At 38.9% G+C, this 12,895-nt stretch overlaps 1 protein-coding gene and 1 long non-coding RNA gene across 2 annotated transcripts; one reads left to right on the forward strand and one right to left on the reverse strand.

Moving 5' to 3' along the window:
* Positions 1-3,391: 3,391 nt before the first annotated feature.
* Positions 3,392-3,941, reverse strand: LOC107389902 (uncharacterized). Its single transcript, XR_011516168.1, has 3 exons — positions 3,833-3,941; positions 3,687-3,757; positions 3,392-3,568 (listed from the first exon to the last, which is right to left on the reverse strand). It is a non-coding gene; the product is annotated as an uncharacterized lncRNA (long non-coding RNA).
* A 4,920-nt stretch (positions 3,942-8,861) lies between these two features.
* LOC107390229 (olfactory receptor 10J5-like) lies at positions 8,862-10,039 on the forward strand. The gene has a single exon (XM_015966826.3). The coding sequence runs from the start codon at positions 9,075-9,077 to the stop codon at positions 10,014-10,016; it is 942 nt and encodes a 313-aa protein (XP_015822312.1). The 5' UTR covers positions 8,862-9,074; the 3' UTR covers positions 10,017-10,039.
* The last annotated feature ends 2,856 nt before the right edge of the window (positions 10,040-12,895 follow it).

Raw genomic sequence — 12,895 nt, forward strand, 5'->3', positions numbered from 1 at the left:
GTCGACTAGTCGACTAGTTCATACAACCCCTACCATGCACTCCTCTGGCAGCTGTCTCCTTGTCATTCCTAAATTCAGGACACACACTCAAGGCGAGGTGTCTTTTAGTTATTACGGCCCTCCCCTCTGGAATGGGCTGCCGGAGGATCTCAGGGTCACAGAGAGAAACGTTCATGTTTTTAAAACCAGGCTCAAGACCCATCTTTTAGTTTAGCTTTCAACTGATTACTATTTATTGCTGTTGAGGGTCTACCCTCATGACGAAATTGCTACGCAGCATTTGATCAAAAGACTGTGTGATCTGCGCTTTGAAAAAGTAGATAATAAGTTCCAACGCCAAGAGAGACTTCATTTCACATAAAACTTTGCGCCCGGAAGCAATGTGATGACGTCACCGCCGAACCCCGGAAACAAGTTCTGCGCATGTGCGGGAGCCACAGGACACTTCCCGCCGAACCGCCAGAGTCTATAAAAGGGAGACAAAAGTGAAACTTATTGTCTTTTGTTCAGTCAACTGGCTTGAAGACGCCCGTTGCGGCCGCTCCGATCAACGTGAGCACGCGGGAGGCCTGGGTGCTGAAGTGGGGCGAGCACAGAACCGCTGAAAAGCAACACAAACCAATCAGATCTTCTCTCCTGGTGCTCAACTCCAGCTGATGTGTGAGAAAACGTTCGCTGCTACGACTCCGGACGTGTGAGGAGAGAACCTGGCTGGAAAGTAGCGGAGAACCATCAAATCAACGGAGAACGCCGATTAAAACCGCGGGGGACGCCTCGCTGTTCGGGTTTGATAAACAAGAGTTCTTCCTCTCCCTTCTCTATATGCTTCTCCCGTTTTCTCTATAGTTCAAAATAAGTGATCAAACCGCGGATTGTTTTAAAGTAGCTTCGGGCTCTCTTTCGTACCAAAATACGCCATCGGACAATTGAAGTAAGATCTTTTCTTTGTTTAATATCTTAAATAGTTCTATGCTGTGGCCAGGCTGACAAACTATCAGATATTAATTTATGATTGATCTTTTGTGTTGTTTATTAATCTTTTTGAAGTGTTTTGAGTGGATTAAGTTTAAGTTACTGTGATTGAAAGTGCTTCGGAAGTTTAAAGTGCAAGTTGCCCACACACACACACACACACACACACACACACACACACACACACACACACACACACACACACACACACACACACACACATCTTGGGTTACCCACATCAGATTGTTTTACATTATTATTCCATTGTTTAATTAAATGTTATTCAATTCAGTTTTGTCTCAAGCGACTTTGTGTGTGTTGGCTGAAAATCTCTGCTCCTAAACGGATTTTACGAACTTCAGACAGATTGATAAGATTTTTGGATTCAAATTTTCCCCGTTTAAAAAGGGGATGGTGCCCCGTAGATATCTCTGATATCCAAATTAATTAATAAATCGATAAATATTTCCATATTTATAAATTTATTGAAGAATCCAAAAAGTAAGGAAAGCTTACAAATTATTCGTTCACCTAATAACCCCAACATTGCATTGCTTGTTTTACTTATTTATTTATTTTTAATTACTGTTGTGTTACACATTTATGTTGTTTTATTTGTTTCATCACATTTTATTGAATATTTTACATAATACATTTTAGATATTTTCCATATTAGCTCTTTATTTTACATGTCATGTATTTTAATCCTTCCAGTGTTTCCTCAGTGGAGCCCTCTGCCTCGGGACCGGTGGTCGGTGGCGGCGGCTGGGGCACTCCTAGGGTAGTGGTGGGGGTTGCTACCCTCCCTCCCAGGGCGCCCTGGATTGGTGTCTTGGCTGCTGCCGTTGATCTGCTGCTGTCGAGGCAGATGGCTCCCTTGATGGTGTGTCTTTCATTACCTGTCCAATCTGAGCTCAGCCTAGCGTTTACTGTGATCTTTTAATGTGTTATGTGGACGAGTGTGTGTGTGTGTGCCTGGGAATGGTTTGTGGATTGGGGGTGAAACTATCACAATTGTTTTAAGTGTGGGAAAGGGAGGGAATGTGGGTTATATGGGACATTTTAATCTGTTAAGCACTTTGTGTTGCATCCAGTGCATGAAAAGTGCTATATAAATAAAGTTTGATTTGTTTTTTTATTTATATTGATGGAGACGTTTTCCATTTATACTGTTTGTTTTATGGTTTGTTAACACTTGTCAGCCTTCCAACATGCCCACATACATCCCAGAATGCTATGTGTAATCACGTGTGATCACAAGCCCTATGGAAGTTTAACTTGACGAAAGAGAAACTAGATTGCCTTTTGTCAGGATATACCTTTAATAAATTTTGCTTGTGAAAAAGTTATCAACATGTTACTGATAATAAAACATTAAAGGGCAGGTCAAGCGTGCCTCAGAGTCCTTCTCCACCCACGTATCAATTTTGAAAATTGCAACATTAGTAGGCATTGCGTGGCGGACCGAGAGGGCGGAGCTGTGGCAGTGACGAAAACGATGGGTAACGAGACAAAGCTAGCTCCCTTCACTCTGTGCAGTCATTAGAAGTGGAGGACGTTTCTCCCCCTCCTTACCCAGACACTCGAGAAGAAAGGGACCAAGTCTATTTGGAGGAGACAAGCGGACCTGAGCCTTATTGTTTTGAGCTTGTGAGTTGCCTGAAACTACCGGAACCAACCCAACAGAACCAGCTCTGAATGGTAAGTAGCCATTAGCCATAGCATTAGATTATCTGCAGGGTTTGGCTCCACGGCCCTAGAGAGCTAGTATTCAGGATGTTTTAGAGATTTGTCTGCTTCAACACACCTGGTTTTAATCAGCAACAAATAGCGGAGCTGCTTAACAGCTAATCTAACCTGTTAAAGCAGGAAAACCACTGAAACGTGCTGGATAGCAGCTCTCCAGGAGCCCTGGGCTTAAGTTACAGTCTGCTGCAGAGAAAGTTATGAAAATACCCCATGAGAAAATTATTCTGTAATGTGTTCATTTATGTTACACAATCCCAAACAGCCCACTAAAACTGCCCTGATTTCATTATTTACTGATACCAGCTGCTCTCTTGGTCGTAGGTGATCCTCTGGTGTCTGCAGCTGGTCTCCTCTGCTGGTGTTATCAGGATCAGGAGCTTCCAGAAGAATGTGCCTTTGAATGACTCTTTCCTCCTCTAAACAGTTATTTGTTATATTAATTAAATAAATCTCAATTTATATATTTCCTGTTTTTCTTCATGTTCATAAATACTTAAACATGCTTGAAATTAAAACGAGCTTTTAACAGTGAGGTGCTAGTTTAATTCATCACAACAGAGCTAGTTAAACATGCAACAATGTGATAATTCAATCAATGTAATTTATAAATATCCATTAAAATATAAAAACTGGAATCTAAATGAGATATTTGGCAGCACAAAAAACTTGTCAAACACAATATTTATTATAATAATTGTAGGCAGAAAGGAGACAGAGCTGATGGAGGTTCTCAGTCATCGAAGGATGGCTGAAGGCTTTCCAGGAACAGGAGATGTGGTGTTGTCTCTTCTCTCTCTATTCTGCCAGATGAGCTGATAGGTTACAGGTGTGTGAGGACATCCTCATGCTGTCATAACCAGATGACATGAGTTAGCAGGTGATCAGCTAGGCTAATGATGAGATGCAGAAAGAAAACAAATCCAGGACAGTGTACAGTAATAACAATAATATGTGGTGTTGCTCACCTTATGTGCTCTTATATATTATTTATGTGTGCCTGCATCATTTCTGTAGCGTCCATATTTTGCTGAGTGTCCTGCAATAATGCAGGTTATTATTTAATTTACTTTTAATAGCAAAAACCAAAATATTTAATTTACATGTAGTTTACCAGGTGAATCAGCTCACACGTCACCACCAAGTGTCACAGGGCCAGAATCAGTAGCCTCCTTCATGATGTCATGATGTAATCTAGCAAGCTCGTAGCAGCAACACACGTGTAGCAATAAGCTATGAAACAAAAACATAGATGATGTTAAAACTCAAAGGCTGTAATAAAGATTACATGATGATTAAAAACAACTCACCTTTACTACACAGTCTGACAGCAGATTACTTGGGTTCATTTAGCCTGAAAAAAAAAGTAACATCACAGTGTTGTGGGAAGTAGCTTCCAGAGATGATGACAAACATGTGGAAAGCAGAGCAAGGATGGAGCTACAGGTTCATCTGTTAGATCAGGAGGCTCTGAGGCAAAATGGGATGTTAGTGTGAGTCTGGGAAGATACTCCTCTCCAGTGATGACCTGCCAGGCAGAGACGTAAGGAAAAAACAGAAAACAGAGTACAATATTATTATTTAGAATGTTTTTACCTGGATCAGATCATGGAGCTTGTCCTGTCATTCAGATGGAAGCTGCTCAGAAGCTCTCCACCACACCTGGGTCTGTTCAGGAGTGGAGAAGCTGCTCTGGGTGGAATTCCCATCATGGTCCCAGTGTCAGACACACTGCTGCTGGGAGGCTATGTGAAATATAAAGAAACAGCAAATATATTTATAGTTGTTTTTATGAGCAACAACACACGTGTAACAATAAGCTAAAATAATTACATGTTAAAACTAGAAGGTAAAGAAAGACAGATGGTTAAATAATTCACCTGCAAGGCTCTAGCATGGACCGGTGCAGGCTGGAGGACTACATTCCTCTTGGACAGATTTAGCTTGAAAAATATAACATCACGTTGTTGTGGGAGTTTAGTAACTTAGATCGTGTACAAAACAAACTGTCTAATACATGTGCTTTATAACATGGCTGGTGAGTGATTTGAGATTCTGACTGCTCTCAGAGCTAGCTCAGTGTCCAGAATCAGACATGTTCTAATGAGAACCGGACGCAGCACCAGTTCAGAACCGGGTCAGCTTTTAGCAGAAGGGGGAGCTGCTCGTCAGTGTCCCTCCTGCTGTGCATCAGCGCTGATATTACTAACTGGTACAAAAACTTAACACGAACCAGTCTGTGACATAACACAACACTCGCTTCAAGCCTGCGGCAGTGTGGACTGATTGTCTAAATTATGTGAACCACGTCCACGTCTCTCTTACTTTGTGATTATTAATATAGAAAATATAGCTGCAAATTTACAGTTAGAGAATGACCTTTAGAAGCTATTAAAAGTAATTATTTAGCTTACTCACCTCAGACTGGGCCCAAAATCTCTGTTTTGGGGAAGTGGCAGTCGGCGGGAACCTGCTAATTACTGGAACGGCTTGGACTAATTTGTGAAATGCTCTTCAAACCAGCATAACCCGGTTCAAACTCCACCATGTTGTTGAAAGAGTCTGATGTAAAAAATACTAAACTACAAAATCTAACAGCCAAGCTACTCGAACTAAATAATTTTAAAACTAGAAGTTTTGCTGGGACTCTGACACAATGCTAATGCTAACTACAGCACTCACACGCCCCGACTGCTACAAGGCTGCTTGAGACCGCGGTGCTTTTATAACCTACAGCCACAGAGCTGCTACGTAGTACTTTTCTGAAATACGTAGCATTGTTCTCGTTAGCCAATGGCTAAACCCGACTCAAAATAAACGTGTTCTATACTTTTGAGCTGAAGATGGCGCTAGACTGACGTTTGTAGACAGAATTTAGAGTTTTCAAAGAAAACGCATCAAAATGCAAAAATAATAACTACACATGTCTACAACACTATTAGACACTCATTTATACTAGTTATCAGCTAAAATAAGTTGATTTTGATGTGACTTGCTCTTTAAAGCTGAAAGGATGAGGTTGTGGTGTCACAGAGGCATGTAAACCATGTAAACATGGAGTTTAAACCACAGGGTCATAAGTCCATTTCACCTCTGAATCCCCAGGACATCAATTTAAATGTTACACTGAGGGACTGTTGTTCTCCAAGAATTCCCTTTATGCTGTGATGAGGCCACTGAAGGTGCAATTAGGAAAAAAAAGTACAGTGTCAATACCTAATATCTGGAATTTATATTCAAATAAAAGAAACTATTGTGTCATATTTCACTGTACATGTATCAAATAAAACTTTCCCTAAATTAAATTAGAACATAAATTCGCTTTGACTGGAACCAGCTCCCACTCACAATTAAACAGTCCCCATCACTGGCAGTCTTTAAGAGCAGGTTGAAGAATCATTTTTATAGGATTCTTAAAGCTTTTGGTTTCTGGTTTTTATTTTTATTTTGTTTTGTTTTTAGCTTTCTTTTTACTACTTAATTTTAATTTTCTTTTGTCTAAATTTGATCTCATTGGCATTTTATTGTTCTCACAATGCCTATGTTCTTATTTTGTTTTTACTGTTTTATGACTCGCTACTTTTATCTTTGTTACTTTTCTTGTCCAGCGCCTTGGCCCTTTGAGGGTGGTGGAAAGCGCTATAGAAATAAAACTTGATTGATTGACTTTATTGACGGCACGTTTCAGCCTCCTCATTAAATAGAGCAGTCCGTGAGTAGTTCTAATGGTGGTCGTGATCCATGTAAGGTCAGAGGTCACATGCAGGCCAAAGTATTTTATTTCATGATGAAACATAAGCAATCAATTCTCTGTCCAACTTTTCCCCAAATGCTCAAAGAACTCCCTTTTTTCTTTTACAACAATTTACAATAAGGGATTCCCTTATTATCCACTGATTTCCCTGTTTCTTGTTCATTTTCTCTTTCCCTTTCCTTACAAATTTTAATCATAATTTTTTATTTTTTCCTCATTTTTATATTTTTAATCATTTTTTAAATTTTTTGCTTTTAACATTTTTGTTCTTTTGAAGTACCTCGTGACTTTTATCTTTAAAAAGATTGTTTTCTTTCTTTATTTATTAATGTTAATCAGTGCCTTATTAAGCATTAATAAACAAGGGATCCCTTTATTAATGTTTTGTTACGATAACTGTATTGTCTAAAGGTTAGGAAAAAGGGGGTGGGCTACTTAGTAATGCATTGCATAATATCAACATTAATATTGAGCTGTTGTTAATACTTTATGTAATAATTTATTACTGCTTAATATGCACTAAGTAACATTAATAAAGGAACCTGTGATGGTCTGACATTAGACCACAGTTAAAATAAGTGGGTGTACACATTGACCTTCATTGATCTTCACAATAATTGGTTTAAATGCATTTATTTCGTAAGCGCACACATTTAGTTTGTTGTATTTTTATTAGTTAATTTGCATCGTTTGTTGTGATTAATGAGATTAATTCCTTGTTTGTCTTACCAGTCTATCTGCTGTGATCCCTGGGAACAGCCCAAATGGTGTCCTGGGCTCCAAGCACTTAAATACCTGCAGCTAATTGGACTGTACCACCAATTCCTACTGGAGAGGGGAAATCTGTGTTTTGTTTGAGTTAAAGTAGCTTTGTTACTTCATTAGATATTTGTATTTAAAATTTAGTAATACTGATTTCTTCCTTGATGTTTAGTTGGTCAAACAACTGGACTACACCATGCTTGTTACAGTTAGTGTTGTATGGTTTAAGTTACCCCTTTTGCCTCTATTGGCTTGATCAGCCACTATATATACCCTTGTGTTCCAGTTCTTGTTAGGTCAGTTGTTAGTTTGTGCAGCCATTTGCTTTGTTCACATTTTTGCCCGAGTTCAGTTATTTTGACTTCTTTTATGAGCTCAGCACATATTTTTGGGGCAGCGGTAGCTCAGGTGATAGAGCGGGTTGCCTAATGATCGGAGGGTCATGGGTTTGATTCCAGCTCCCGCCAGGGGGTATGCTGCTGTCGTGTCCTTGGGCAAGACACTTCACCCAACTTGCCAGTGTTGATGGTGGTCAGAGGGGCCGACAGCGCCAAATGGCAGCCTCGCCTCTATCGTACTACCCCAGGGTGGCTGTGGCTACATAGTAGCCTATCATCACTGGCAGTGTGTGAATGTGTGAGTGCATGGAAGCGTCTTTGAGTGTCCTAAAAGGCACTAATATAAGTTCAATGTATTATTATTATTATTATTTTATTTAAGGTTAAGGTTTAAGGTTTTGGGGTTAATAAAAACCCTGTTTTTTTTTATATTTCCTGACTCCTCGTGCTTCACCACTTGGTCCCTCACAGAACCCTTATTAAGTGTTACCAAACATGTTATTATAGATTTCTAGTAAAACTGAAACTGCAGCATGTGTCCTAAACAAGTTTATTACTTTATCATAAAAAAACTAAAGGTCTCTAATTACACAAGATTTATGGGTATTACAGGCCTTTGCACTAGTGCAAGTTTCCTCTTTTGATCCTAAAACACTAAATAGTATTTAAGCTTTTTATGAAAAAAAGTAATTATGTCCTCAACATAATTTTTGTGATATGCCCCTGCACAAGAACACGTGTTGTAATCAAAAGGTCAGATAGGATTTGTCCAACCAAACATCCCAACTGAACCCAAATAGTTTCTAATGATGTTTTCCACCTTTAGAAGTTGTTATTGATGTTTGTCTAAGGCAGGTAAGGATTTTAGTAACAGTTAAGAACCCAACTAGACTATAGAAATCCACAAATAATCAATTTATTAGTATTATGAGAAACGTGTTTTATATGCAGAAAACATTTTTGTCACATCTACAAACAGCATCTGAAGGCTTGAACACACGCATGACCTTCTATTTTCTGGCACTAAAATATAAAGCTGACATAGATTATTGCTCAAAGGAATTGATTGTGTTTCCTTTTGTTTACTTTAATACGACTGCACAGTGTCACTCAGAAATTAAATAGATCTGATCTGGGATAGATAATAAAGTGATTAGGGGTTTAAAAACCTGCTTAATGGTTCAAACATAGAAACATGGGTTAGTGAATGGGGGAAACATTTTTTAGGTCTCTACTTGAATTTGGAAGGACTAGAAAATAAAGAAATCCTAAAATATAACATTAAATGTTCTGTGAGTTAAAAAGTTTCCTTTTCCCTGGGTACTTAAGCTCTGGAGATGTAGTGAGTAGTGATTGGTGATGCTGTCATTCTCAGCAAGGATTAAAAGCAGTTCCTGGATGGGGGTGATTTATTTTAACCGGCTCGATTTATCATTTCACCGCAGCTTGTCATAGATAAACTGAAGAAGGAGACTCATTCATTTAAAGACAAAGACAGATTCATGAGGACCAACACAACCATGCCAGGTTTATTCACCTTGTCAGGACTGAAGGACACAACAGCCAAGTACAGAATCACTCTTTTCTCTTTGACCCTGTGTTGTTACAGTGTGATTTTGCTTGTGAACGTAGCTCTGATTCTCACCATTGTGTTAGACAAAAAACTGCACAAACCCATGTACATCTTTCTGTGTACTCTGTGCTTGAACAGTCTTTATGGAACTGCAGCCTTTCACCCTAAGTTTCTCTATGATCTGTTGTCCAACACTCAGGTCATTTCCTACTCCGGCTGCCTGCTGCAGGTCTTTGTTATTTACTCATATGCATCAACTGATTTCTCTATTCTGTCTGTGATGGCCTATGATCGCTACGTGGCTATTTGCCGCCCTCTGGAGTACCACGCTATCATGACCCAACAAAGAGTTGCTCTATTGGTGACTTTCTCCAGGATTGTGCCAATGATCTGTCAGACTTTAGTGGTGATTATGTCATTTAAACTCACCTTATGTGGCTCTCATGTAGAAAAACTATACTGCGACAACTGGTCTATCCTTCTGCTTTCATGTTACTCCACAACACCCAATAACATTGTTGGATATTGTGTTATACTTTTCTATTCCTTCCATGCTGTTTTTGTTATGTTGTCATACATGCAGCTGATCAAATTCTCTTTAAAGTACAAAGACTGCAAGAAGAAGTTTCTGCAAACGTGTGTGCCTCATTTATTTAGTTTGATTAATCTCACAGTTGCTCTTCTGTTTGACCTCATGTATGCAAGATATGGATCAAGATCTATGATGCAGAGTGTTAAAAACTTCCTGGCTATACAGTTTCTGATTATTCCTCCTCTTTTTAACCCGATCGTCTACGGGCTGAACTTAACCCAAGTTCGCAACAGTTTTTTGAGATTATGTAAACACAAAAAACAGCATTTGGTTGGATGAATTGACGTGTTTTTGACTTTCATTATTCTTTATCGAAAACAAAGAACTTTCATTTTGCTTCAAAAATTTGGTTGATAACTAAATAAAAATATGTCAAAGTCAAAGAATGCAGAAATTAGAGGAATTTTAAAAAGACACATTTTAGGTGATTTCTTATAGAAAACAAGTCTCAGTATTCTTCACTGAAAGTGTGTGAGATAAGAGGATGTACTATTGTCTTTCAAATTTGACCTTTTTTAGTCAACATTTTTATCAAGATATGTCAAAATTGTTTAAAAATGAAAGATTCAAATATTACATTTTTTTGTTTCTCTGTATTTGATTAATAATTGAGTAATTCTATATGTATAGATTTTTTTTACTTTGTTTTATTGATTTTATAAAGTTTTACATGCTTTACTTGCTTAATTTCATTTTTCTGGTTATTTTATTATTTTTGAACAGCACTTTGACCGCAGGCTGCTGTCATGAATAAACATACATTTTAACTTGCCTGTTGTATAAAACTTTTAATGAAAGCACAAACATTTTATACATTTAAAACAAATTGCAACCTTGTAACATCTTTAGATGACTACCATTAAAACAAACATTTTAAAAAGCAGCATGTATTTGTGTCTATTAAAAAAAAATGCTAATTGGTTGAATCTTAAATGTTAATCCTGGTTCCCAAAGATTGAGCTTTGTTGTTTGTGGGGTCTTGGCTCTTGCTTTTCTGTCCTGTTCTGACAACTGAATCAAACAAAGTGGTTGGACCAGATGCCGTACCATGCCAGAGGAGTTTTACCCTACGGTTGAACAGTTAACTAAGTTGTATTTTTTACAAGATAGACCAAATCTGCTTAGAGAGCAGAGTAGAAAATCAGTGAGAAAAGAGCCAAACATTAAAAACAGGGAAAGAGAGAGAGAAAGGGGTAGGGCAAGAAGAGGGGAAAACAACAATTAACCAGCCTTTCTACTGAATGTGTAAGCGGCGCATAACGTAAGTGGCATGTAATGTAATAGTGTAAACACAAATTCCTTTCCAACTGGGAGGGTTTCAAATACAAAACAAAACCAAAGGTTTTCCACGCAGCTGGTCCCACGAGGTCAGGAAATCATGAGGAAATTGCAACCCCACATGTGATTTCAGGAGTTCACAAGACAAGTAAGACAATAGCAAGTGTCCCAAAAAGTCTGTAGTTTACCTTCTGTTCCATTTACTTCGGCTGTCGAAGTGTCAAAGAAAATTACGTACTTTGTTACAGTTAAAGCTACAATGGCAGATTTGGAATACAAATGAGCTTAAAACTAAATTTTCATGCCACTTAACTTAGTAACAACATAGTATAAACATATTGACGATTTTAAAAAAAAGCACAAAAAATTAATGAAGTGATTCTCTCACATTTGTCTAAAAACCTGCGCCAATAACACATTTCGGATTGAAAGGAACTATTGGACATTTTGGTTGTTGGTCTGGCCGAACCACAGCACTTCCTTATTTCCCAGGGTACTCCATTCATTATGCACTCGTATTTATTAACAGAACAACACTTGTGTGAGAGGTTCTCCTCCCAGTAATATCAGAGAAGAAATAGCCGGCTGCTACCATTTCTCTTTGGGACAAACTACCAGAGTCCCAAAAAGAAAATCACCATTTGAAGTCACAGACAACAAAAGACGTTTGGACTTAGAAAACGGAAAATGGTGTTTAGCACTTTCTCGTTTCCTCTTGAAATGCGGGTGTCTGGTTCCGGCAGAAGATACCCGAGGGGAGGGGCGAGTGTTCCGTGACCAAGTTTGCGTTCAAAACCTAGCTTGCAATGTAAATTAGCTGAAGCAGCTTTAAGCAACTAGAAATCTGTACTTGAGCTTTTTTGAAAGTTTCCAGATGTTCATTGCTTTCATGATTGACCTTCTGTCTGGCCCGATCTGAACTTTGGAGTTTGACCCATTCTCGAAGCGTAGTGCATAGAAAATAGACTTGAAGCAGAAGTCGGCAGGCTCCAGAGGACAGACGGTAACCAACAACCCCTTGGCAAGGACACACCATCACTGCCCCTGACGAAAGCCAACCAAGCCAGGCCACTCTGGCACCAACATCCAGCAAGGAGCCGCCAAAAAAATCAAAGAACCAAGTCAACCTGGCAGCCAACCTCCCTCTTCAAACAAGTGCAATCAGATCATAAGACACTCAGTGTTGAATGGTGAACTAACCCCTAACTCATAACCTCGGGAGCCGGGGAAGCTGTACCGCAGCAGGGACCAGGGCTCACAAAAGGACAATACCCCATGCCAGTCTGGAAATAGAAACTGATGTGACAAGCCAATCCAAATAGGCTAAAATGTCATTGTTGCAACTAAAAATGGTACTCATTAGTTTGTACGGCCCCCACATGCCCATTCCAATGCCAGATCATTTCAGAGCATGCTCTTTATGAGCTTACAAATGGTGTCCTGGGGTGTCTCCCCCAGATCTAGACTACATGATCGCAATGCCCACATTTAATTGCAGTCCTTATTTATTTTTGACATACATAAATTGCTTTCACAATGTTGACTCATTTGACTCCTATTGTGGTCACACATTCTCTTTCTTTTTTTTTTAGCTCCATAAGATAAATGTTTTGTTTGTTTCTTCTGAGGCTCCACCATGATGAACATGCTACATCAAATGCTAACCAGGTGCAGCTCCTCTGTTCCGAGGTGTAGACATGGATTGCCGCAAAGCATTACTGCTTCTCTCGAGATCGGTGACTTTGTGAGACTTCAGGTTACAATTACATGTTTTGTAATCTTTCTTACACTGTATCTGCAGTATAAACATAACCTAGAAAGTAAATATTTTCCATTTTAGAAACAAGGATATCAGTGACTTAACTCAAAGCATGTGGCTT

The sequence above is a fragment of the Nothobranchius furzeri genome, chromosome 14, assembly GCF_043380555.1.
Source record: "Nothobranchius furzeri strain GRZ-AD chromosome 14, NfurGRZ-RIMD1, whole genome shotgun sequence".
Taxonomy (NCBI): Eukaryota; Metazoa; Chordata; class Actinopteri; order Cyprinodontiformes; family Nothobranchiidae; genus Nothobranchius; species Nothobranchius furzeri.

Excerpts from the sequence above, each read along its gene's own strand:
- LOC107390229 (XM_015966826.3), top strand. The coding sequence starts at position 9,075 with ATGAGGACCAACACAACCATGCCAGGTTTATTCACCTTGTCAGGACTG.